The 24,989-nt window shown below is 46.5% G+C and overlaps 1 protein-coding gene across 1 annotated transcript in view; it reads left to right on the plus strand.

The window, feature by feature from the left end:
* The window catches only part of Myo1e (myosin IE), a 207,364-nt gene extending 183,202 nt beyond the window's left edge, over positions 1 to 24,162 (plus strand). The window contains exons 23-28 of the mRNA XM_036193544.1: positions 2,730 to 2,876; positions 4,841 to 4,998; positions 5,349 to 5,441; positions 9,536 to 9,737; positions 20,616 to 20,785; positions 23,144 to 24,162. Coding sequence (XP_036049437.1) covers positions 2,730 to 2,876; positions 4,841 to 4,998; positions 5,349 to 5,441; positions 9,536 to 9,737; positions 20,616 to 20,785; positions 23,144 to 23,220 — 847 coding nt within the window. The 3' untranslated portion in view covers positions 23,221 to 24,162. The remainder of the gene's footprint in view (positions 1 to 2,729; positions 2,877 to 4,840; positions 4,999 to 5,348; positions 5,442 to 9,535; positions 9,738 to 20,615; positions 20,786 to 23,143) is intronic.
* The last annotated feature ends 827 nt before the right edge of the window (positions 24,163 to 24,989 follow it).

The following is a 24,989-nucleotide window of genomic DNA, read 5'->3' on the forward strand; positions in this document are numbered from 1 at the left end:
GAAAGGCTCTGGCTCTGTGTGTGTGTGTGTGTGTGTGTGTGTGTGTGTGTGTGTGTGTGTGTGTGTGTGTGTGTGTGTGTGTCTATGTCTGTGTGTGTGTGTGTGTCTGTGTGTCTGTGTCTATGTCTGTGTGTGTGTGTGTCTGTGTGTGTGTGTGTCTGTGTGTGTGTGTGTCTGTGTGTGTGTGTGTGTCTGTGTCTATGTCTGTGTGTGTGTGTGTGTGTGTGTGTGTGTGTGTGAACTTGTGACCTGTAGGCACAGAAGCTTCTAGGAGGATGGGAAAGAGGAAGATGGACCTCTTACCTGACATTTGGGGGAGTCTTCTTGAAATAGGTCCAACACACAGTGTGAAGGGTTCTAGATCTGCTGCCTCTAGTCCAGTGGTTCTCAACCTTCCTAATGCTGTGACCCTTTAACACAGTTCCTCATGTTGTGATGACCCCAACCATAAAATTATTTCTTTGCTACTTCATAATTGTAATTTTGCTACTGTTGTGAATCATAATGTAAATGTCTCTGTTTTCCAATGGTCTTAGATGACTGCTGTAAAAGGATCTGTTAACCCCCAAAGGGTTCTTCTCAACCTACAAGTTGAGCACCGCTGCTGTAGTTTCTCTGGGGGACAGAATTCCAGGCAAGCTTTTTAAAAATTCATTTGCCTCTTTATCTTCCAGTTTATTAAAAGGATCATTTATTTCATGGTCAGGAAAAGATGTTAAGAAAGACTTAAATAAAGACATGCTGTACATGGAAATCACCTTTTAAGCTTAAAAAAATAAAATCTCCTTTAGGGCTTTAGTCTGTTTTGTAACAGACATTTTTGTAAAGATGACCCATTGGTTGAAAGAGTGAGAACAAGTTTTCAAGTGTTGTCAGCAATACAGTAAGTAAGCCACAGGGGAGGAGAATGGGGCAAGCCAGAGCCAAGCCAGAGCCAAGCCAGAGCGGTACAAGACCTTTCAGCACAGAGGGCCGCAGGCGTCTGCAAGGAATTACCACTTGTGTGTATGAAAAAGAGGGGTGAAATCCAAAAACAAGTCTGAGTTATTTTTTTAAAGAGTAAATAAACCTAAAAGCTTTGTTTCCAAGCCCAGGAGCCTGACTAACTTCTACCTGGGCGACTGAAGGGAGAGGCTTTTGAATTTGACGATTCATAGTTGAAGTGTCCAAATGCATCTTATGCTCAGATTCACAATGCTAACTGGCATGAGGTTTGAGTCTGCTTGCACGCATGCACACACACGTGCACGCTTGTGCATGCACGCACGTGCACGCGCACAAACACACACACACACACACACACACAGAGGAATGATAGATAATGACACTCAAGTCTAAGCATATTAAATCTCTCAAGGTCTTGCTTACTTCATCCTGTTGAATAATGAATAGTCTTCCAGAAAGTACCACGAGGCAAGCAGGCTTGTCCAGACATGTCAGAGCTAGAGCAACAATAAAGGCCCATTAAAGGAAAACTGGTCAAGAGAATAATAGAATCGCTGGCCTCGGTAGAGACCCTACATTCCAGTTGGGCAGTCAAACACCTGGCCAAGGGATCACCCCTAGAACGGTGGGCTCGCCTTAAACCATGTTAAAGAGATAGGTGGAAAAATTATTCCTTTAATAGGATACTGTACTTTTCCTTCCCAGAATTCCTGCCCATGCTAGCATGAGGTCATTATGAGGCTCATTGTAATTATAATCCCCAAAATAAATCAAAATTTTAAAAGTCAAATAAATAAATAAATAAATTTTTTGAGGCAGAAGTTAAATTTAAAATTTTTACTTTTTCCTTTTGTTTTTATTTTACGGGTATGAGTGTTTGCTGGCATGTATGTCTGTGTACCACAATGCACATGTGTGGTACCTGTAGTGGTCAGAAGAGGGCATCAGATCCCCTGAGACTGACATTATGGACCTTTGTGAACAACCATGTGGTTACTAGTAAGGAATGCTCTTAACCTCTGGGCCATCTCTTTAGCCCTTAAAATATATTCTTTAAATATAGACTACCCTTAATTTTGAAACTGTATGGAAGTGTTTTACTTACCTTAGTGGTTAGCCATCAACTTTTTTTTTTTTTAAGATTTATTTTAAATTGTGTGTGTATGTATTGCACATTGTCCTCAGGGATCAGGGGAGATGGATTTACAAACAGTTGTGAGTTGCCCAACAGGAGTGCTGGAAATTGAACTCCAGTCCTCTTAACCACTGAGCCATCTCTCCAGCCCCTCCACTTCCCTATGGAGACAGATGTCTTCAGTTTCATCATGTAATTCTTAGTCTGTGGTCTGTTTCAAGTGATACTTTTACTTACTTCTCATTATTATATTTTATGTATTGTGGGGAGAGTAGTGTGCATATTCTACAGAGTGCCTGTGGACATCAGAGGACAGCTTGCAGGAGCTGGTCCTCGCCTTCCACTGTGTGCATCCCTGGAATCAAACTCAAACGCAGGGCATCGTAAAGAGGGAGAGAAGAAGAGAAAGGGAACCAGGGAAGGAAGGCAGAAAAGAAGAGCTTACTGCCGCTACAGGATGGTTTTGAATGAGTAAAAGGAGTAATGATGGGCCTGGTAGTGTTTGGAACAGGTTCATGGGTACAATGCGTAGCGGTACAGTGATGGATGCTTAGCATACATTCCCTTCTCCCTGACTCCAAATGATAATTTCAGAGCCGGTGGGTGAGCGGAAGAACAGCTCATGTTAACTCTGCCTGATCTCTCTCAGTACCATGCAGGATGACATCTTCATTCTCCACGAGCAAGAGTATGACAGTTTGCTTGAATCTGTCTTCAAAACGGAGTTCTTGAGCCTCTTAGCAAAGCGATACGAGGAAAAAACACAGAAGCAACTACCTCTGAAATTCAGCAATACGTGAGTTGGGATCCAGAGTCCAGACTGAGAGGTGGGGAGGCCTGCAGGGTGGGCTGTGTGGTTCCATCCCTTCAGCTAGCCCCACTCTGGGCATCTCGGTATCTCCAGGAACAGGGAAGCATGCTGAAGACAACCCAGGGCTTTGCTGGGGTCACATTTATGTTTCTGTGAAATCATCAGTTCATCAAAGGATATTTTTTAGCATTTACACAAAGATCACTCAAGTTAGACTAGGAAGGCAGAATTAGCAGAGTGAACAGCAGTCAGGCTGGAAGCAGGAAAAAGGGACTGGAATGGGTGTTCTCTATTGGTCTGGGGGCTAAGCTAGGGAACTGAGACCGGACTAGCTGCTCCCTTTTTCGGGAATGGAACCACATAGGCGGTCCCTGGTTATATGGAACTTTGCAGGCGGGTTTAGGTACCTGCCAGCCAGGGTGGAGGCTGAGGGAGGGAGCTGCCCAGGCCTTTGGAATTTGCCCCACATGAGCGCCAGATATTGGTGAAATTATTAAGGCCACTCCACGTAGTTAAAAGGGAGGTTTATTTTGTGGGGTAACTTACAAATGAAGGGATAGGTTGTAGGGTCTGGCAAAGGTGTGGCACAGGCTGGCGGTGTTCTCTGGAGAACTCTGCTAGGTCTACCTCCAGCATCCAGGGTCCCGGCACCATGAGATCCCTCGCATTTGGATCCTGGGTCTTCAGCGTCCTCTCTCAGCCCTGCCTTGTAGGTGTGACCATTACCGGAGCCTCAATGGGGGTTGGAGCTTTCAGGCCAAGGCTGGAATGGCTACCCACTACAGTTCTGACTCCCCAAATTGTGGGCAGGGAATCTGGGATGCAGGGTGTGGGCAGTAGTGCCTTATGTCTTACTCACCTTCACATGCTTTAGTGAAATGTTCTAATGAGCAAGGCACCACATATTGTTGAGCTTCTGATCTCATTTCTGCTGAGTGAGAGTTGCGTAGCTTTTCTTAAATTCCCCATCTATAGAGTAGCAATAGGGTCCATCTCTTTATCCACAAAATGAGGCAACCATGAGACTGTAATGCCCAGATGAAGGAAGCTGACAATAGAGTCATTAATATTTCCTAAGTTAAAAGAGCAGACTATATAGTGTATCATGTAGGTGTATAGACATAGTGTTTCTTTTGGCTTCTGAGGTGCAGGTTCCAGTCCATCATAGCAGGAAGGTCAAAGCAGGAACTTGAAGCAGGTAGTTGTATCATATCATATCCATAGTCAAGAGCAGAGAGACATTAATATATGCATACTTACTCAGTACTTTCTATACATATACAGTCCAGGATCCCCTGAATAGGGAATGGTGTTGCCCACAGTGGATCTTCCCATGTCAATTACCATTAAACAAGATAATCCCCTACTTGCCCACAGGTCACCCTGATCTAGACAGTCCCTTATTGAGACTCTCTCTCTGGTGATTCCAGAATGTGTCAAGTTGATAATTAAAACTAACCATCACACCCTCCCTCCCATTTGGATTTTGGTGTTTTTCCTTCCTACCTGGGTCAGTGACGGTGATGGAATAACAGAATATAATTGAACAGTAGCCACAGTCTATGGTATAGAATATTCTTGTATCTGGCATCTCAGTCCTCCACACAGCAAACACAACTGGAAGCCCAATGTTACAACAGAGGGAAAGTTGTCCCTGTCCCCTAGGCAGTCATCCTTGACCATTGGAAAGTGACCCTGTGACATAAATGAAGAAAACCACTCACCAACAGGGTTCTCACAGATGTTGAACTCCAGACGCCTGTGTGTCTGGTGTGGCAATCACCTAGCAGCTGTGCCGCACTGAGCTGTACCATCCCCTGTGCAAGGGTTGGATGGTTTGGGCTTGCCCATCCTGTAGTGATCACCTTCCGGGCAGCAGCTGGTTCATGAGTACTGTCTTCTCATTAACTCCTTCTGGCTCATAATCTCAATCAATGTGCTTGTCACAGCCTTGAACTGAAGTTAAAAAAGGAGAACTGGGGTCCCTGGAGTGCAGGGGGCTCCCGGCAGGTGCAATTCCACCAAGGCTTCGGCGACCTGGCCATCCTCAAGCCCAGCAACAAAGTGCTGCAGGTCAGCATTGGACCTGGGCTGCCCAAGAACTCTCGTAAGTGTCCCCCAGGCCCTGCCTCTGCGGGTACCGTGCACCTGGCTCTTCTGTGCAGATCCGGGTGCAGCAGCAGCTGTTTCTGCCGCTGGCGGTGGTGGGGTTCTCAAGAGGTGGCGCACTGTAAACTAAAGCAGTGTCGAGGAGAACGGGCAGGCCGAAGCGTGCTGACTGTTTGTGTTTTGTGCCCACTATACCTGGCACTCATGTCCTAGTTGTATTTAAAGCAATCTGTTTGGGCTGATATAAAGAACCTGAATTGGGGTCTAAGGAGACGGCTCAGTGGGTAAACACGCTTTCCACCAAGCCCGGTGACTTGAGCTCAATTCCTGGTTGCGTGTTTCTTTCAGGCCCTACCAGAAGGAACACCATCCAAAGCAGAGGGTATTCTGGTGGAACTAAGAATGCCAACTACCCAATGAGAGCTGCCCCTGCTCCCCCAGGTAAGCCACTCATGCCCCGTGGAAAGGTATCTCTGAGTCTGGACCTGCAACGTCCAAAGGATGCTCAGAGAGCTAGAGAAATACCTCCGCGGACTTGGGTTTCAAGCTGCAGCACTCGTGTAAAAGCTGGGCACTGTGGCGTGACTTGGAATCCCAGTGCTGGGGAGAAAGAGACAGGAAAACTCTTGTTGTTTGCTGCCTTACCTAGTCAGTGAGACTCGGGCGCTAGCGAGAGACTCTGTCTCAGGAAACAAGATGGATGACTTCTGAAGAACAATACATGAGGTTGACCTCTGACCTCCACATGCACATATATACATGTGTACACACACATACACACAAAGTAAGGAAATAAGAGAGAGTGTTTGGGAAGAAACCCATCAGCTAGTAAATACAAGGCAGCCATACACATGACCCTAAAATTTAGGAAACAAAGTCAGTGAACCCACATTACTGCACAGGGAACAATCTGGGTTTCATTACCCAGCTCTGTCTGTCACTTCCCAGGGCAGAGAGAGATAAATGAGTTCCCATTCACCACAAGCAGAATGCTGCTGGTTTTACGATGCCAGATGTTGCCTTGATGGGCCCAGGAGTTTTCTGGGTATCAACCCACCAGCACCAGGCTCCAGCCACATACCACAGCAGTGGTTCATAACTAGTTAATGGCCTGGTGAATTAATAGACATCTATTCTTAGTGAAATGAGATCCAGAAGACATCCCTAAAGTGAAATAATATCTGGGAGAATTACAAAATGTTACAAAGGCTTTTTTGGCCCTTATTTTTCATAGCTTTCAGCTTGTTGTTTTGTTTTTGTTCTTTAAGACAGGGTCTTCTGGGCATGGTGGAGCACCCATTTAATCTCAGCACTTGGGAGGCAGAGGCAGATGGATCTCTGGGAATTGGAAGCCAGCCTGGTCTACAGAGTGAGTTGTAGGACAGCCAGGGCTATGCTATGTAGAGAAATGCTGTTTCAAAAAATAAAAACAGGGTCTCACTATGTAGCTCTGGCTGTCCTGGAACTCAGTAAGTAGACCAGGCCCTCCAACTCACAGAGATCCATCTGCTTCTGTCTTGGATTGTTGTGATTAAAGATGTGAACTGCCACACCCAGGTTTTTGTTTTTAAAAAGGGTTTTATAACCAAACTGTCCTTGGATTTGCTGCATCGATGAGCATGGCCTTGAGTTTTTGACCTTTCTCCTCACTCTGACTCTGCAGTGCTAGGGTTACTGGTGTGGACAGCAAGAAATATCCAGTTCATGTGATACTGAGGCTTGAACCCAGGGCTTTGTGCATGCTGGGCAAACACTGCCAACTGAGCCACCTCCCCAGTCCCCATACTTGTCAGCATTTAAATAAAAACAAGTCTCCATCACTCACAAAGTTCAGACCATAAGAAACTGCCCCCAGAGTAGGATATTAGTCATTTTAGGGTAGGTCTGAACAGGTCATTTGGGAGCCATATTTGAGCCAAATCTTAGCAGATGAGAGGCTCCTATTTGCCCCCGTGCCCACGATAAGAAACTCCAAGTAATTCTTTAATCTCCTCTTCTGGGATCTCATGCTTGTACTCTAAGCATGAACACTGCCAAGCAGTGAGAAATGAGCTCTCTCCTCTCTTTTAGAGTCTCTGCCCCATCTCAGCCCAGATTTCTTTCCTCTTTTTCTTCTTTAACTGTTAAGGAGCATCCAAGCTTAGAGGGACCCATGAGAGGCAGGGTTTGCACAAACTGTACGACTGTTTCGTGCTGGCCTTCTGCCACGACTATCTGAATGCTCCTTTACCAACCGAATCAGCCTACAGTGACCTCAAACATAGCCTCAACCTCTAAATGCCAGTTTCCTCATCAGTCAAATGAGGAATTAGCCCAAGTCCATTAAAGTAACACTTCTCAAAAGACCTATAAAAGAGGTGACCGGAACTTTACATTTCTCAGGTTTGTTTATTTACTGGAGGTGGGTGTTGGGGGAGGTGTGGGTGTGTGTGCAGGTCCATGTGCTTGTTGGTGGTATGTCTGCAGGTGAAAATGGAGAAGGAGTACACATGCATGTTGTACACACACATGTAGAGGCCAAAGAACGACTTCAGGTGGATTCTGGGGAACTATGCATCTTAGTTTTTGTTTTGTTTTGTTTTGTTTTGGACACAGTATCTCTCTAAATAGCCCTGGCTGTCCTGGAACTCATTCTGTAGACCAGGCTGGCCTCAAACTCACAGAAGTCTGCCTGCCTCTGCCTCCTGAGTGCTAAGATTAAAGGCATGCACCACCACCAGCCGGCCATATAGAGTCTCTTACTAGGCACCCGAGGTTTGCCAGTTGGCTGGACTGGGTACCTATCTAATGTGTCTATCCACAGGGATCCTCCTGCCTCCATCTCCCTGGTGCTGGGATTACAAACATGAGCCACTACCCCTGGTGTGGGTGGTGGGGAGTGAGCTCATATCCTCATGCTTTCAAAGCAGCTGAGCTACCTCCTCAACCCTCAGTTCTTTGGATTTTAAAAAGTTTCCCAGCTAGCCAGCAGCGGTGGTGCATACCTTATTCCCAGCACTCGGGAGGCAGAGCCAAGAGGATCTCTGTGAGTTCAAGGCCAGCCTGGGCTACAGAGTGAGATCCAGGACAGGCACCAAAACTACACAGAGAAACCCTGTCTTGAAAAAAAAAAAAGTTTTCCAGCTTATCACAAACTATACTTTTGTAAAAATGTAATAAAGATGAATTCGTAGAACAATGAACTCTGAAAAGCACATATAATACGAGCCAAATTTTATTATTAATTTCAATAGGCATAAAATATATCTGCTGAGTGCTTATTCTCAGTCTCTGAACGCAGTGTGGACAAATGAGTCTCTGGTGACATGGGAACACTCCCCTGCTTTTTCTGTGCCCTAGGAAACAGCCCACTCTGCCACACTCCTTTCCTCTCCTTAACACTCTTGGCAGCAAGTGGGGCCTCAGTGTCCTCCCAAGCCCAGATGCTGTGGGGAGCCCTTCAAATTCTTATTCACTGGGTCAGATGAGGAGAAAGTCTTATTTGTCTCCAGCGTCTAGTTTCCATCCAGCCTGGAGCCTGTGGGAGGAAATGGCAAGAGAGCCAGCGGGATGAAAAGCCATACTTCTAAATGCTCTGTCCTAGAACACTGCCATTGTTTCTGGGGAGGGGGAAGCTCACTTGTACCTTTAGAAGGGTGCCAAGATAACAGAGGAATGAATATCAGAGCTGGAAGAAAGGAGGTAAACGCTGGACCAGTCTCCTTGCCCTTTAATGGAGAAGCTGACCTTCTCAAAGATTACAATCCTTGCTCAAGACCAACAGGTTTTCAGAGCCAGAACTGAGTCCCCAGACCCTGGCCACTCCATTGCTGCCAGAAAACCGCAGGTTTTCTGGCGTGCCCTACTAAAGTGGGCCTCGTTCTCCACTCTGCCTTCTATGTCAGCAGGAAGAGAGCTAGGGCTACTTCTTACATGGCAGGGAATAATAATGCCCTTGTGATCGACAGCCCACCCCACCATCCATCCATGACCTACTGGCTAATGCAACTTTTGAGATCTTAACTAGAAATCACTGTTGGGTACACAGAACTTTCTTCATCGGCTTGATCTGGCTAGATGGCTGCATTTCCCTCGCCTATGTGAAGGGTTTTCCACACTACACACAGCAGTCTTCAGCCAAGGACTCGTGAAAAATGAATGTACAACTGTTTAACCCACTGCCTGCTGCTCTCCTGAGTCATGACCTTGTGGACCCAAAACTGGCTTGCCAGCTGGCTGCAAACTCATCTTGCTCTGACTGGGGGCTTGAACCCAGATATCTAGAAACTGAGGCACTTCCTAGGCAGGTGACATTGGTGCTATCGTGTTATAGTCCCCAAATACAATCTGATTTATCAGTTATACCTTGTAAAGTTGGGAGGAAAATAGTGTATTAACAGTTTTACAATATATTACTGGTAGTAATATTTTCAGAAAGGGAAACTGAGGACCAGAGTAGCTAAATCACTTGCCTCCAGCTAGTTAATGGAATAAGTATGAAGGACCTTTTGGCAAAGCATCAGAAACTGACATTGTTTCTTCTCCTTCCTATCTAGGATGCCATCAAAATGGAGTCATCAGAAACCAGTTTGTGCCTCCTCCTCACGCTCCTGGAAACCAGAGGTCCAATCAGAAAAGCCTGTACACCTCTATGGCCCGCCCACCCTTGCCACGGCAACAGTCCACAGGCTCAGACCGACTGTCACAGACCCCAGAGAGCTTGGATTTCCTCAAGGTCCCGGACCAGGGTGCTGCTGGGTAAGATTTCCCATGTCTTGTGGTAAAGCCTGGGAACTCTATTCCACCAATCATGCAGAGGATTAGGGTGTTTTCTGAGCACCAGTGCTGATTTTCAAAGTTCAGTTTTCTACTTGAGTGCTGTAATCTAGGACCCATGGCTGTAAGGCCAAGTTAATAGCAACACAGCCCATTTCATCCCCTGAGAAGGAGCTTACCTTGGAAGTAACAGTCACATGCTCTCAGCCATAAGACTCTGCTAATGAGTGATCTTTCTGTTTTCCTCTGGTGTAGTTGAGGGATGATGGTTGTTTGTTGTATTACTTATGTCTGTGCCTGCAGTTGCATAGTTAAACACTTCATAGTTTCAGCAACATTTAGAATAGGATACCACAGTCTGGGAAGAAGTGGCTCAGCAGTTAAGAACACTTACTATCTTTGCAGAGGGCCTAGGTTCTGTTCCAATACACACGTGTAAGCTTATAACTGTTGTATGACAAAGCATTTCCTGAGGAGATGTAACACACGTGTCTACTCACCCCCAGATAGGGAACCCATGACAGACCAAAGTATGCATACCACCCAAGTCCAACTTGGTGTGAAGCAATGAGTTTTATTGGGGTTTCTTACAGGAATGTGGATGAGGGGTTCTTAGGAGTAGACATGACTCAAAGGTGGCTGCATCACCAAGGCCCACCCCAGCATGGGTGACAGCTCAGAAACCTGAAGCACACTGCACAGCCTTAGGCAGCTCAACACTTTGGAGACTGTCCTTTCCAAGTGACTCTGGTCTAACCCTCTTCCAGGCAGCTGGGCTGCTCTCCCCGTCTTTCAGTTTCTCTGGGTCTTCTTGGTAGCTCTGCTCCCATCTGAGAATCTTCTTTGCAGCTCAGCTTTCTTCTGACTGAGGGACTCTCAGCTTTTATTGTTTACCCTGGCCAGGAGGGGCCCAGTGAATCTGGTCAGTTTCAGGGACTTCCTGAAGCTATCTTGAGCTATTTACTTCCCTGTTGAAGGAGCTTCCCTTCAGGATGGAATATTTCAACCTCAGAGGAAACTATTATAGTTTCTCTCTCTCTCTCTCTCTCTCTCTCTCTCTCTCTCTCTCTCTCTCTCTCTCTCTCTGTGTGTGTGTGTGTCTGTCTCTCTCTGTATATGTCTCTCTCTCTCTCTTACACACACATACACACACACACACACACACACATACACACAAATAAAAGTAAATACATTTCCAAAACTATTTCCAAAGCATCACATCCTCATGTCTAGCACATGAGATGTGATTGTTGAAGCTTGTCCATCTTGGAGGCTTCACAAGAGCCTGTACCTGTCAGTAGAAAAGGAGCCAAGCTGTTCAGCCTGAAGAAGGGAGGATCCTGGAACTCTTTGTAGCTATTCAAAGGACTGCCAGTTAGAGACAGGAAGTAGACCTGGCCCATGTGGCCCCAGGGGAAGCACTGAGGTCAGGTGCAAGACCAGTGAGGGAATCTCTGCCAGGAGGTGTAGACTTTGGACCCACTGAAAGAAATGTATTCTAGCCCCTCAATAATCATCATCATGGTTAAGCAACTACTGACTAAATTGTCTTCTACATATAAGTACCATGCTAAGTATATAATGTATGTTATTTCTCCTCCCAACATGCCTGTGAGCATGATAGTATCATGTCAGTCTATACAAGGAAACTGAGACTCAGGGAAGGTAAATGGCAAGTCTAAGATAAAGTGTCCCAATACTTCATTGTCAACTTGCCCCATCTGCCAAGGGATGGTGCCGCCCAAAGTGGGCTGAGCTCTCACACATCTACTGTTGATCAAGACGATTTCTCACACAAATGACCACAGGCTAATCTGATCAATTCAGTTCATCAACTGAGGCTTCCTCTTCTCAGATACTCTAAGTTGTGTCAAGTTGACTTTTTTGTTTTTGTTTGGTTTTTGAGACAGAGTTACTCCGTGTAGCCCTGGCTATCCTGGAGCTCAATTTGTAGACCAGGCTGGCCTAGAACTCAGAGGTCCACCTGCCTCTGCCTCCCAAGTGCTCCCTATCAAATGTTAACTTATCCTCTCACTTGGGCTACAGACAGGAGGCATGATAATCTTTATTGCACAGGTGGCCATTAGTAGAGTGCATGCTCCCTCCTCTTATGTAAATAGCTATATCCCACTGCTTCTCATGACCCGGTGGAGGTGACTGGCTCAGCTTCCAGCTATGGTTCTCAAACCCTGCTGTTTACCAGAATTGCCTGAAGGGCTTGCCTCCCACTCCTTCTCTCTCTTAAAATTTGACTGTGGCAGTGAGTGTATGTGTGTGTTCATATGTAGTACACGTGTGGATTTCAGGTGTCATCTACTTTCTTACCACCTTATTATTTGAGATATAGTCTCTTGCTATAATCCTTCTCTCTCCACCTTCCCAGGGCTGGGATTACAGACACACACTGCCACATCCAGCTTTTGGTATGGCTTCTGGTCCTCATGCTCATGTAACAAAATAAGTACCAACTGAGCCAGCCATCTTCCTAGTTACGTTTCTACCTAGTTCCCAGACAGTGCTAATGCCACTCATTCAAGAAAGGACCACGGGCTGCACAGAAATCTAAAGGGCAGCTGGTGTCTAATTGATAGGGTTCAGGGAATGGTGGGTTGGGAAGAGAGTGGGCTTTTCACTTGACCCAGATGCTGTTCACATACCTGAGCATCACTACATCTGTCCCCAGATTGCTCCTGGGCCCTGTTTTGTGATCCAAAGTAGGCAAGGGATTATAAGCAGCCACCCTCCAAGTCTCCTCGCTCTGTCTGCTGGCTTCCTATTTGCTTTGGTTTTGGCAAGCAACACCATCTTTTCAGCCTGCCTTGCAAGTTACAGACTTGCATATGGGCCAGCTGGGAGCATCTGTCAGCCAAAAGTAGGCAATGTAGGAATGCTGGGTCTTCACCAAGGCTGCTCCCTTCCAGTCCTGCTGAAGTCTTATCACACCCTTCCCTGCCTTCAGACCCTGATGCCGTGTACACATGCTGCTGCTGTCTTGGGGACTAACTGGGAGGCTGGGAGGAAGGAAAGCGTCACAATTGTCCAACAGGCAATGCGATTTTCCTGTCTGCCACATGTATACTCAGACATTAGCACACTAAGTCCAGGAGCTACAGGAATTCTAGTCAGTCTTCTCAATACACACCTAGACATGCTTTGCAGACAGACCTTAAAAAGCAGGAACTTAGCTGAGCATGGTGGCTCCTGCCTTGGATCCCAGCACTTAGGAGGCTGGGGCAAAAGGATTACTATAGTTTGAGTTCCAGACCAACTTCAGCTAAAGACTGAGACCATGTCTCTAAAGAAGAAAGAAAAACACAAGGAGGTTGAGAAGGGGATGATACTGGGGAGAGATGGCTCCATGGTTAAGGACACTGGCTGCTGACCTGTGTTCAGTTCTCAGCACTCCCAACCCCCTTAACTCTTCTAGGGTGATTAGACACCCTCTCTTGGCTTCTGGGGCACTGCACTAAGGTGGTGTACATACATAAAACACATATGCACATAAAATAAAAATAAATATTTTTTCTAAAAAACAAACAAGGGCATAGGAAGTAGGAACCTAACATTTGTTTTCTATAACACAAACTTGAAAATTCAGTATCTAATGTGGCAGACAACTTGGCTATGGCATTTCAGGAGACTCATCGTTACCTAAATTTAACAGCTTCTCCTTGCCAAAAGACAAACTGTGTTGGAGCTCAAAGGGAACCCCAAACCTGTACTTTCTCCCCAAACATGAGGATTCCTATTGAGATGGAAGTACCAAAGGTTCACCTTGAATTTACCAGCCTAGAATGGACCACCACAGCCTTCTCCCGATCCTCCAAGCTCTGTGCTAATCCTCCCGTTCCCTCCCCACCCCTCAGTGTTCCGTTTCTTCATAGACGCATTCTGCACAGGCTTCGTCTCTTTGGGGTCTTGTACCATGGCTGATATCAAATGGTATTGTTAGCACCTCAGGTTTGTCAGGGTATCAGTTACTCTCCATTTATCCAGTTGGTTTGGGAGAGAGCAAGTTCACTAAATCACTGGGCGGTGGTGGCACATGCCTTTAATCCCAGCACTCGGGAGGCAGAGCCAGGCAGATCTCTGTGAGTTCAAGGCCAGCCTAGTCTGCAGAGTGAGTTCCAGGACAGGCACCCAAAACTACACAGAGAAACCCTGTCTCAAAAAACAACAGCAACAAACAAACTTCTTTGAATTCACTAAATTATCATTCCAACAAAGTCTATTGTCTGTCTGTCTGTCTGTGTCTTCCCCTCCCTCTTTTTCTTCTTTCTTTTTCTGTAATGTTGGGGATGGAACACAGGGCTCTACACATGCTAAGCAAGTGCTTTCCCACTGAGCTACATCCTCAGCCCCTCAAGCATCTCCACCTTGGTTTTGTGGCATTCCTGCACATGGTTGCCACCACTGGCATCATCACATCATCATCCTCTGAACAACACTAAGGTTTAGTAATGCTTTTGGGGTAAAGATCTGCCCTGACCTTTTTTTTTTCCTGTCAGGGTGACACACACATTTCGTCCTAGTACTCAGAAGGTAGAGGCAGGTGATCTCTGTGAGTTTCAGCCAGCCTGGCCTAACTAGTGAGTTCCAGGCTAGCCAGGGCTACACAGTGAGAGACTTGTCTCAGAAGACTTGTCCTGATTCTCAAGGGAAGAAGGTAGACTCTGCACCAATCACAGAAGCAGCCACTCCCCACCTTCACACTGATCCATATGGACTCTCCATCCAGACATCAAGTGTGCTAGACAGCTTTTCCTCTGGTCGCTGTAATGTGATCGACCTACGGTCCACCATGGGAGAATTGAAGCCAAGCCTGGAAACGTCAGTTGCCATTTTTAATCCCGTGTTCTGTTTCATGAGAGAATGGCTTCCAAAGACCTCCAGAGGTTAAGCCAACTAGAAGTCAGGGAACCAGAATAATAGGGCAGGTGCTGGGTGGCAGGGCTTCCCACCAGGCAGCAAAGGAAGAATAGCTAGGAAGCCAGAAGTACTGCCTAGGTGTCTCCTATCAGGCGGGACTCTCCTAAGGGAGTCATATTTTCAAAAGGCTTAAAGTTTCCAGCAAGAGTCCAATAGCAGTACCCTCAACCTACAGTATACATGTAGGAGCAGCCGGAACCTGGCCCAAGCCAACGCCAGGTCTTAGGAATTCCTGGCCCCTACTCTCATACTTCCAGTAATGTCTACGGTTTCAGGGTTTGGAGCAGAACGTAATTTTTAAAGCCAATACAATAAGACTTGATTCTTTTCCTTCTTGGAAACTCAAGACCCAAATTTCACATCCGCAGAACAAAAGCAGTGATATTCAAAAGCTTAGTCCCCAGCTCTCCCTGGCACACCCACTTTGGGAATGATGGGAAGTTCTCAGAAAGTTCACAGAAAGCGAGAAGCACAGTTGGGAGGACTGGGCGTGAGTCTGGTTCGTATGGTAGTTCCTTTTGCTTCCGCTCATCAAACATCTACTGAGCCGTGCTAGTCGGGCAGCTCCTGCATGTCATTTAACCTGTGTGCCTTGGTGTTTTCGTATGTATAATGGGGAGACTAAGATGCCAATAACTGGGGACTGGAGAGATGATTCAGAAGGCAACGGTATTTGTCACCAGGCCTGACGACCTGTGTTTGATCCCTAGGATCCACATGGTAGGAGAGAACAGACCCGCCCCCCAAAATGTGTCCTCTGACCTCCACACACGAGCCCTGGCAAGCATTACACAAACCCTAGCAAATTAATTGATTAATTCAACTTTTAAAAATGGATAATAAATGAAAAGCCCACCTTTCTGGATTTTTCTTAAAGATTCTAGAAGGACTAAATATATAACAAAGCACAATGCAACTTGAGTTTCAGGTCAGGGAGCTGTTTTTGTGTGGTTCTAGGCCTCAAGCCCAGAATCTCACACATTCTAAGCAAATTCTCCACCGCATTCTTTTGCATCTGTTCCTAGGGAGCTAGCAAGGGGACACTCCCTAGTACACTGTGGACCGGTTGTGCAGTCTGTGGTCCAGAGAGGAGGCAGGCCACGCTGCTGTAGCTGTCACTGGACACTGCCCTCGATCTGGATGACTTCAAGTCACAAATTCCCTCTCGCTCTGTGCGCCATGTCCCTCACAGAACAGCTTCGTCACTGATCAGCATCACAGCCACATCCTGTGGACCAGGGCAGGGGCATCAACTAGTCCTCAACTTGGAGATGATTGATGCCAGTTAGGTTTTCATATCTCAGCAGAATCCCCCAGTACTCACTCTGTGAGGCCCTGAACATCAACTGGCATTACCTCAGTGCCTGCACCGTGGTCTTCCCCAACCACTGATGTAGGGTTCACCTTGCAGGATAATCTCTCAGCATGCAACTCAGATGTGCTGTGCATATTTCCTTAGGAAAAATAAATTGCATTCTGGGTTCTGGTGTGGTTATACTTGAGTATAATGCCCTGCTCAAAAGAAAGAGGAGTTAAGTGGATTCTTCATACATCCATTATGTTAAAAGACAAAAGATGCAATGAAGTGATGTGTGTAAATTTCCTGAATTGAGGGGTCCATCAGATCATAACAGAAAAGCTAGATTTCATTGTACGAAGAAACCACGTACGGGACCAGTGAGGGGGCTTGGCTATGAAGAGCACTTGCTGCTCTTCCTGAGGACCCGAGTTCAGTTCTCAGCACCCACCTGGCAGCTCACATCTGCCTGTAACTCCATTTCCAGAGTACCCAATACCCTCTTGGCCTTCACAGGCACTAGGCACACACATGGTACACAGACATACATGCAGACAAAATACCCATAAACACAAAATTAAAATTCTTTTTAAAAATTAAATATAGCAGCAGCAAGATGGCTCAGCAGGTAAATGCACTGGCTACCAAGCCTGCTGACCTGAGTTTAGTCCCTGGATCTCCTTGGTGGGGGAAGAAAACCAGTGCCAGCAAAGTGCCCTCTGACCTCTCTAAATGCTATGGTGCGCATGCCCCAACACACACACACACACACACACACACACACACACACACACACACACGAGTAAATCATGTAAATTTTTTAATTAAGAAAATCACACATAATCAGGTATTAGCTTTATTTGGCAGTGTGTAGTTTCATAGCTATGTACTAACATGTCTGCACAGACACAGACAGGCCCATGGATAAAGTCCACTTTGACTATTGAAATATCAGCAGGGATAGAAACTTCATTGTCAACTGGGATTCTCATCGCTGTTCCATTCTGCCAGTGGATGATCTGGCTCTATAACACGGCTTTCAATCCTGGAGGAGACAGGGTAATTGGAAATACAAACAGCTCAAAAGAGCAGAGGGGCCAAAATTACCCAAACCTGGTACAGCCAGTTCAGAACACATGGAGAGAAAGCCTGCTGTTTGTTTTTATTTGAGTTCTGAGACCTGATCTGTCTTAGTCTAGCCTTGAACTCATGGAGATCTTTTCTGCCTCAGCCTCCTGGGTACTGGAATTACAGGTATGTGCTGCCAAGTCTAGCTCAGGAAAGCATTTGAATTTTATCTTATGTGAATAGGTGTTTTGCCTGGATGGGTGTCTATGTACCATATGTGTGCCTAGTGCCCTCAAAAGCCAGAAGAGGCCAGGGGTGGTGGCACACGCCTTTAATCCCAGCACTCGGGAGGCAGAGCCAGGCGGATCTCTGTGAGTTTGAGGCCATCCTGGTGAGTTCCAGGAAAGGCACAAAGCTACACAGAGAAACCCTGTCTCAAAAAAAAAAAAAAAAAAAAAAAAAAAAAGCCAGAAGAGGGTGTCAGATCCCCAGGAACTAGAGTCACATGTGAGTCAGCATGTGGGTGCTGGGAACCAAAGCAGGGTTCTCTGCAGGAACAGCAAGTGCTCTTAATCGCTGAGCTTCAGGAAAACATTTTCAGATCAGGATGAATTCGGGTGATTACTGGAAGGGTCTCCTGAGCAGTGGCATGTGGGTGAGCAATGGAACTGGACAAAAATGCCTGGATTGCAACAGTTGCCACTTCCTGGGGTGTGGCTGAGTTTTTTGTCAACTTGACCCAAGCTAGGGTTATCTGGGAACACGGACCTCAACTGAGGAATTGCCGCCATCAGATTTACCTGTGGGCAAATCTATGGCACATCTTCTTGTTTGATGATTGATGTGGGCAGTGCTACCCCTAGGACCTGGGTTGTATAAGCAAGCAAACAAGCACACTAGTAAGCAGTATTCTTCCATGGTCTTTGCTCAGTCCCTGCCTTGAGTTCTGCCCTGACTTCCCATTGTGATAAACTGTAACCAGGACATGCAGCCAAGAGTCTCCAAGTTGCTTTGGTCAGTGTGTTATGGCAGCAGCAGGAAGCAAACCATAAGACATATGGTAAATACATGTCCCACGGCCATATGTCAGGCGGTGATCTTGGCTATACTGAAGTGGGCATGGATTGGTAATCACACCGAGTTACAGTGTCTCCACTTCACATCAGTGACAGACTTTCATAACCTCCAGACCAGAGACAGAAAAAATGGATCTGAAGGGATGGAGCTTGCATATTTATTTCCTTTGCTAATTTAATTGTTGAGTCTGTAAGATTTAATTTTTGATGACTGTGTTTCCCAAGTAGTTGACACAATTCCTGGAAGTTTGAGCCATCAGCTCTGAGCCAGCTCTGCTCAGGGGCCCTTCTGCACTGAGTTGGCAGTCACCCTGGCTGGGAGTGGCCAGCTCCTAGTACCTAAAAGACCTCATTAATCAATTTTTGGCAGTGTATTGCAAGCCGATCATTCTCCATATTTATTACACAGCACTGCCACCTAGTGGCAGAAAAGAGAGAGGCTGGGCTTCCAAGGCTGTTGGGGTCTTTCTAACCTAGCCTAGGTCAGGCAGTGCTGATGTGACTACCTGTGCTCTGTGCTGCCTTCAGGTCCCCAGTCTACCAAACCCTAGAGACAGTGGACTCTTCATCAGCATAGACTTCCTTGTTCCTTAGCTGCACACTGAGTTCCAATGCAGACGCTGTCTCAAAACTGTGTGTCATCATTAGGAGCAATAACAAAATGACTGTGAGGTGGCTCCATGGAGACAGATGTTGGAGCAACCCTCCCGCTTCCACTCTGACCCAGCTGCCCATGTAGTTGATTGTCTTGTCTTCCCACTCCCTCCCTCCCTCCCTCGGGGCCCTTCCACAGATGAGTATGTGCTACACCCCAATATCCTTGCACACCCTCCCCGCCCCTACCAGACTTCATCACTCTGCCCTAAGGACAATAGCCCACCCTCCTTTGGATGTAGGAGACTGGATTTCCTTGTACAAGTATTTGGGGGTGGGCTTTGTGAACCCAGGTATGTGGGGGTCTCTGTGCACATAAGCTCCCCACCATGCCCACTGAACTTCCAGTCTGCAGGCTTCCATCTCCTTCCTGGGGTGTTTGATGTCCACCCCATCCCCTCCCATGTCTTGTTGCTGGGAAATCAGATGATTAGCCCTGGCTAAAGGGTCTTCCTAACCAAATGCTGGTGCCCAGTATATATATGATTAATCAAAAGCGTGCTTGCACTTCCCAGAGAAGGGCGATGTCCCATGGATGGTGGGTATGAAATGATGTCATTGTAATGATCCATGGGTTAGTCTCATCAGACAAAAGTGCTTGGTGTGATGGCCTGAGATGAAGAGCTGGGGTTTGCTGCTTTCTGGGGACAGAGACAAGGTTCAGGGGTCTCACCCCTACCTGGTGTCCAGGACTCACCCCATCCACCTCCCACCTGATGCAGCTAGTTCATCACACCTAGAGCACATGTGTCTGTCCTCACAGGAGCTCAGCAAGTCCAAGGCTGGGGCCTCTTGAAGGCATGGCTCAAAATGGAGTGATGTCCCCTTTACTTCTGTTCTTACAGGTATTAGTAGATGTGCTAGGCCTAAGAGACAGCCCTTCCCATGCTGATCCTTACCTCAGACCCTTCTGTTTCTAATCACAATGTATTTATTAGTGTCTGATATAAGTACGCGCATGTTGTGGTGCATGTGTGGAGGTCAGTCCTTTCCTTCACCATGTGGGGCTTGGGAATCAAACTCAGGTTGTCAGGCTTGGCGGCAAGTGCCCTTTTCCTGTGGAGTCTTCCCACTGTTCCCTCACCCCCAAGACCCTTGTAGAAGAGTGCGTAATCTAAATCCCTTTGTAGGCTGTTTGCTTTAGGCTGGCCCTCAAGCAAAGTGGGGGAAAGTGTTTTCTAACTTTCTCTGTCTTTTTTAAAAAGTGCTCTTTGCCGGGCGGTGGTGGTGCACGCCTTTAATCCCAGCACTCGGGAGGCAGAGCCAGGTGGATCTCTGTGAGTTCGAGGCCAGCCTGGGCTACCAGGAAAGGCGCAAAGCTACACAGAGAAACCCTGTCTAGAAAAGCCAAAATAATAATAATAATAATAATAATAATAATAATAATAATAAAAAATAAAAAGTGCTCTTTATAAATATATGTAATAACTGTTCCAGACACAAGTTCACTCCTAGGACTGGGAATGTAGCTCAGTTAGTAGAATGCTTGCCTAGCATGTATGAGGCCATGAAGATGTGATGGTGCAGGAAGATCAGAAGAAGTTCAAGGCCATCCTTGCCTAGCTACATAGTGAGTTTGAGGGTAGCCTGGGATACATGAGATCCTGTCTCAAAAAAAAAAAAAAAAAAAGAGAGAGAGAGCTCACTTATAGGAATGAGTTGAAATAATGTACCTTAGAAACACTGAATGGTGGGTTAAGACAGCATCATATAAAGGCTGACAAGATGGCTCAGCAGGTCAAGGTGCTTGAACTAGACAGTGTAGTCCCGGCCACCAAAAACACCTGCTGCTTCCTTGTGGTGTCCCTGTCTCACATGGTCCTGCTCTCTCCACAGAGTCCGAAGACAAACAACCAGCCGGCCTCCCCCAGCAGGGGGCAGACCAAAGCCCCAACCTAAGCCCAAGCCTCAGGTGCCACAGTGCAAGGCTCTGTATGCCTATGACGCTCAGGACACGGACGAACTCAGCTTCAATGCCAATGATGTCATTGATATTATTAAAGAGGGTAAGTGTGTGGCCAGCTGCAAGAGCCTCCCAGACAGCATGCAGGGAGTTCAAGGGCTCACTTATCAGAGTGTGCAGAACAGTGTTTCTCAACCTGTGGGTTGCGACCCCTTCTGGGGTCCAATGTCCTTTTCACAGAGGTTGCATACTAGGTGTCCTGTATGTCAGATATTTACATTATTATTCATAACAGTAGCAAAATTACAATGAAAATAATGTTATGGTTGGGAGTCACTACAATATGAAAAACTGTATTAAAAGGTCACAGCATTAGGAAGGTTGAGAACCACTGGTGTACACAGAGGTAAGCCAGTCCTCAAACTATTTGACCAGAGCTTTTTACAATGTCAGAGACTGAACCCAAGGCCTTGAGCATGCTGGGCAAGCACTCTACCACTGGGCTGACTTTTTATTTTAGTATGGAGTCTCACTAACTTGTCTAGGCTGGTCTTGAACTCACTCTGTAGCCCAGGCACAAGTTCAGACTTGTGATCCTCCAGCCTCAAGTTCCCAGGAAATTGGGTTTACAGGCCTGGGCTGTTCAGCCCATCAAGACTTTTTTTTTTAAATAACCTTTTTAAGGAAGGAGAGGTTTTGTACAAGTATGTATTCGTGACATATCACACACACACACACACACACACACACACACACACCTATGATATGATGCATTGAATGTTCACACTCATTTGGAGGAAAGTTCCCAGACAATTCATATCAGTTCAGGTCAAGTTTTCCCACCAAATGAGTAACCAAAAACTTACTTTTCAGAACTTGCTGAGTTTTGTCACTGTGGGGAGAGCAGAGATGCTGACATCCACATGCTGGGGAAATAAGTACCCTACATAGTTCCTGTAAATATCCTCTTTCAGAGGAAGTAAGTGGAGACATTGAGCAGCAATCATCCAGTTCTTCATTCCACCAAACCAAGATAAAAATCCAAATAAACATTTACATGTGGGGCTGGAGAGATGGCTCAGCAGTTAAGAGCACTGACTGCTCTTCCAGAGGTTCTGAGTTCAATTCCCAGCAACCACATGGTGGCTCACAACCATCTGTAATGAAATCTGGTGGGCGCCCTCTTCTGCCTACAGGTATACATGCAGGCAGAACACTGTATACAGAATAAATAAATAAATCTTAAAAAGAATATTTACAAGTATTTTAAAAAAGAAAAATGTCTTAGAAGTATGACCAAGTTTTGTTCCTAATCATGTGGAAAGGATCTCCCAAAATTGTAGAACTCTGAGAAGCCAGAAAATCATAGATGTTGGGCATTACATAACTTAGTTGGTAGAGTACCAATCCAGCTCAAAGCCCCTATTCAGTCCTGCACTGCCTCAAACAAGATATGTCGGTACATGTCTGTGATCCCAGAACTCAGGATGTGGAGGCAGGAGAAGCAGAAGTTCCAGGTTATCCTCTATCACATAGGAAGTTTGAGTCCAGCCTGGGCTACAGGAGACCCTGTCTGAATAACAACAACAAACACAGATGCTGATAGACCACTGAAATGTGAAAACATCATGAAGAGCTGAGAAGGACCCAGAGATAGTAAAGATGGGAAGGAGCTCACAGGACTGAGGCAGAACCCGTTCTAAAAACAGACTCTGAGCTGGAGTTGGGAAGGGCAAGAGTGGCGGGAAGAGACAGGCCTGAGTCGTCCTGCACCACGCTGACCTGGGCAGACTGCTCCATGCCGAGCAGGCCTGGCCAAGGTGGATCCTATGGGGCTCACAGCTAGAAGTGTTCTCACATGTGCTCTGCAGGCTTCCTACCTCAAGGGGATATGACTGATGCTACATTTCCACGTCTGTTGTTGTTGTTGTTGTTGTTTCTGGGTTGTTTTGTTTTGTTTTGTTTTGTTTTTTGAGGCAGGGTTTCTCTGTGTAACCCTGACTGTCCTGGATCTCACTCTGTAGACCAGACTGACCTCAAACTCAGTGAACCACCTGCCTCTGCCTCCAGAGTGCTGAGATTAAAGGCGTGCGCCGCTGCTGCCGCCGCCGCCACCACCACCTGGTTCCATGTCTCTCTTTTTTTTTTTTTTTTTTGAGCTGAGGATCGAACCCAGGGCCTTGCGCTTGCTAGGCAAGCACTCTACCACTGAGCTAAATCCCCAACCCCCATGTCTCTTTTAAGGAGTCACTTTTATCTTTCTTTTTTTCTTTTTTAGTCAGGATCTCATTTAGCCAATGCTGGTCTTGAACTTCTGATCTTCCTCTTACTTCCTGAGTGCTGAGATTACAAGCATGGACCACCATACTGGTTCGTGCAGTGCTGGCCCACAAGTCACTTGAGCTCACAGGGAGGGGAGCAGGAATGTGGCCCACACTCACCTGTACTTTTGCCTTCACAGACCCTTCCGGCTGGTGGACCGGTAGACTACGAGGCAAGCAAGGCCTGTTTCCCAACAACTACGTCACCAAGATCTGAGGCACCCAGAGACTGATGTGCAGGCAGTGGAGCTCCAGGCGTGGACTGGGGAGGGGACTTTCTGGGGACTCTTCTTCTGATCCACAGGGAGCAAGGCCTGAAGCTGTTCTGGTACCTTCCCCATGGAAGACACAGAAAAGCTTGGATTAGGAACAAGGAGTGTCACTCCATAAATGATCCTAAAAGGCAGCCTAATCCCCATGAGTGCAAAAACAACCACCCACTGAGATTTATTTATTGTATTTAAACCTGGGGAGAGTTGCAGGGGCCGCTCGCCCACTTGCCGGGTGTCTACCCCACAACTCCTCACTCACTCACCAGGCCCAGGGAACAGCAGATGGCCACTCTTGACAGTGCCCTTAGTTGAAGAGCACAATTCATTCCTTCCTCTCTTCCACACCTGATACATTCCTCTCTGCTAACCCTCCTCCTAGGAGGCCGGCCCTCTGGAGGCTGGACTTGGTGTGAACAGGCACTCTTGTGTCAATGCCAAGGGCAGGCCGTTCTTCAGAGCCCACGGGAGCCAGGGCCACTAAGACTGCTGGTAGGAAAGAAGCTGGATGCTAAGCTGTGGGTCTTGTTTCCTCTTGGTCTTTGGTTGTAATGTGGCTGGCCCATGTTGGTTTTATGTCTAACGCTGTGCTTATAATAAGAGAGATCTTTTTTCTCCCAAGCTGTACATTTATAAAAAGTGATCATATACTGTATATAGAAAAATCTAGAAGCACGTATGAATGCAGCAGGTAGTATTCCACTGTACCCATTCATGAAGGTAGGTTTTATTACAGGACTCGCACCAGGTACTTACAGATGCGCCCTCTCCTCTTCGCCAACAAAAGCAATCACTGCATTCCTGCACAGCCCGGCAGACGCTCCCTTTACCCTGTGACCCCTCTGCCCCCCTCCCCTACCTCCTAAATAAACATAAAGGAGTCAGTGAAATGCCTTGTTCTTTCATGACACTTATTGTGGGTTATAATCCCTTCCCCCAAGAAAAGATGGTACAGTCATATCCACTATGGCTTTTTCCAGTTTCCCTGACTATGGGGGGTGAACAGCTTATGGGGCAGGAAAAGTTAATAGCAGTTTATGGTCTAAGAGGTCTCTGTTTGTGCTTCCTACTCTTGAAGTCTGACGGGAGAATCAAATGATTAAAGAGGGGGCTGGAAAGACGACTCAGCAGTTAAAAGCACTTCCAGAATGCTGCATGGTGGTGGCACAGGCCTTTAGTTCCAGCACTCAGGAGGCAGAGACAGGCAGATCTCTGTGAGTTTGAGGCCAACATGGTCTGAAAGGCAAGTTCCAGGAGAGCCAGAGAGCTGTTACACAGAAAAAAACCTGACTCAAAAAAAAAAAAAAAAAAAAAAAAAAAAAAAAAATTGTCCTTCCAGAAGACCCTGGTTCGATTCTTAGCACCCACATGGTGGTTTTCAGCCATCTGTGACTCCAGATCTGGGGGATCTGACACCCTCTTCTGACCTCTACAGGTACAAGGCACACAAATGATGCACAGCTTTACATGCAGGCAAAACACCCATCACATACAATAATAATAACTTCTAAATGATTAAAAAGGAACATGCAACTCTATAAACTCAGTGGGTAACAAGGGAATGCCTGAAATCCCAGCACTTGGGAAGTACAAGTCAGAGGATCCGGAATTCAAGGTCATCCTCAGCTACATAACCAGCCTGGGACACGTGAGATCCTGTCTCCAAACAGACCATCCAAGGAAAACCCAAACAAGGCTTCAGAATGAATCCACAAAC

This window comes from Onychomys torridus, chromosome 7 (genome assembly GCF_903995425.1).
Source record: "Onychomys torridus chromosome 7, mOncTor1.1, whole genome shotgun sequence".
In the NCBI taxonomy this organism is placed as follows: domain Eukaryota; kingdom Metazoa; phylum Chordata; class Mammalia; order Rodentia; family Cricetidae; genus Onychomys; species Onychomys torridus.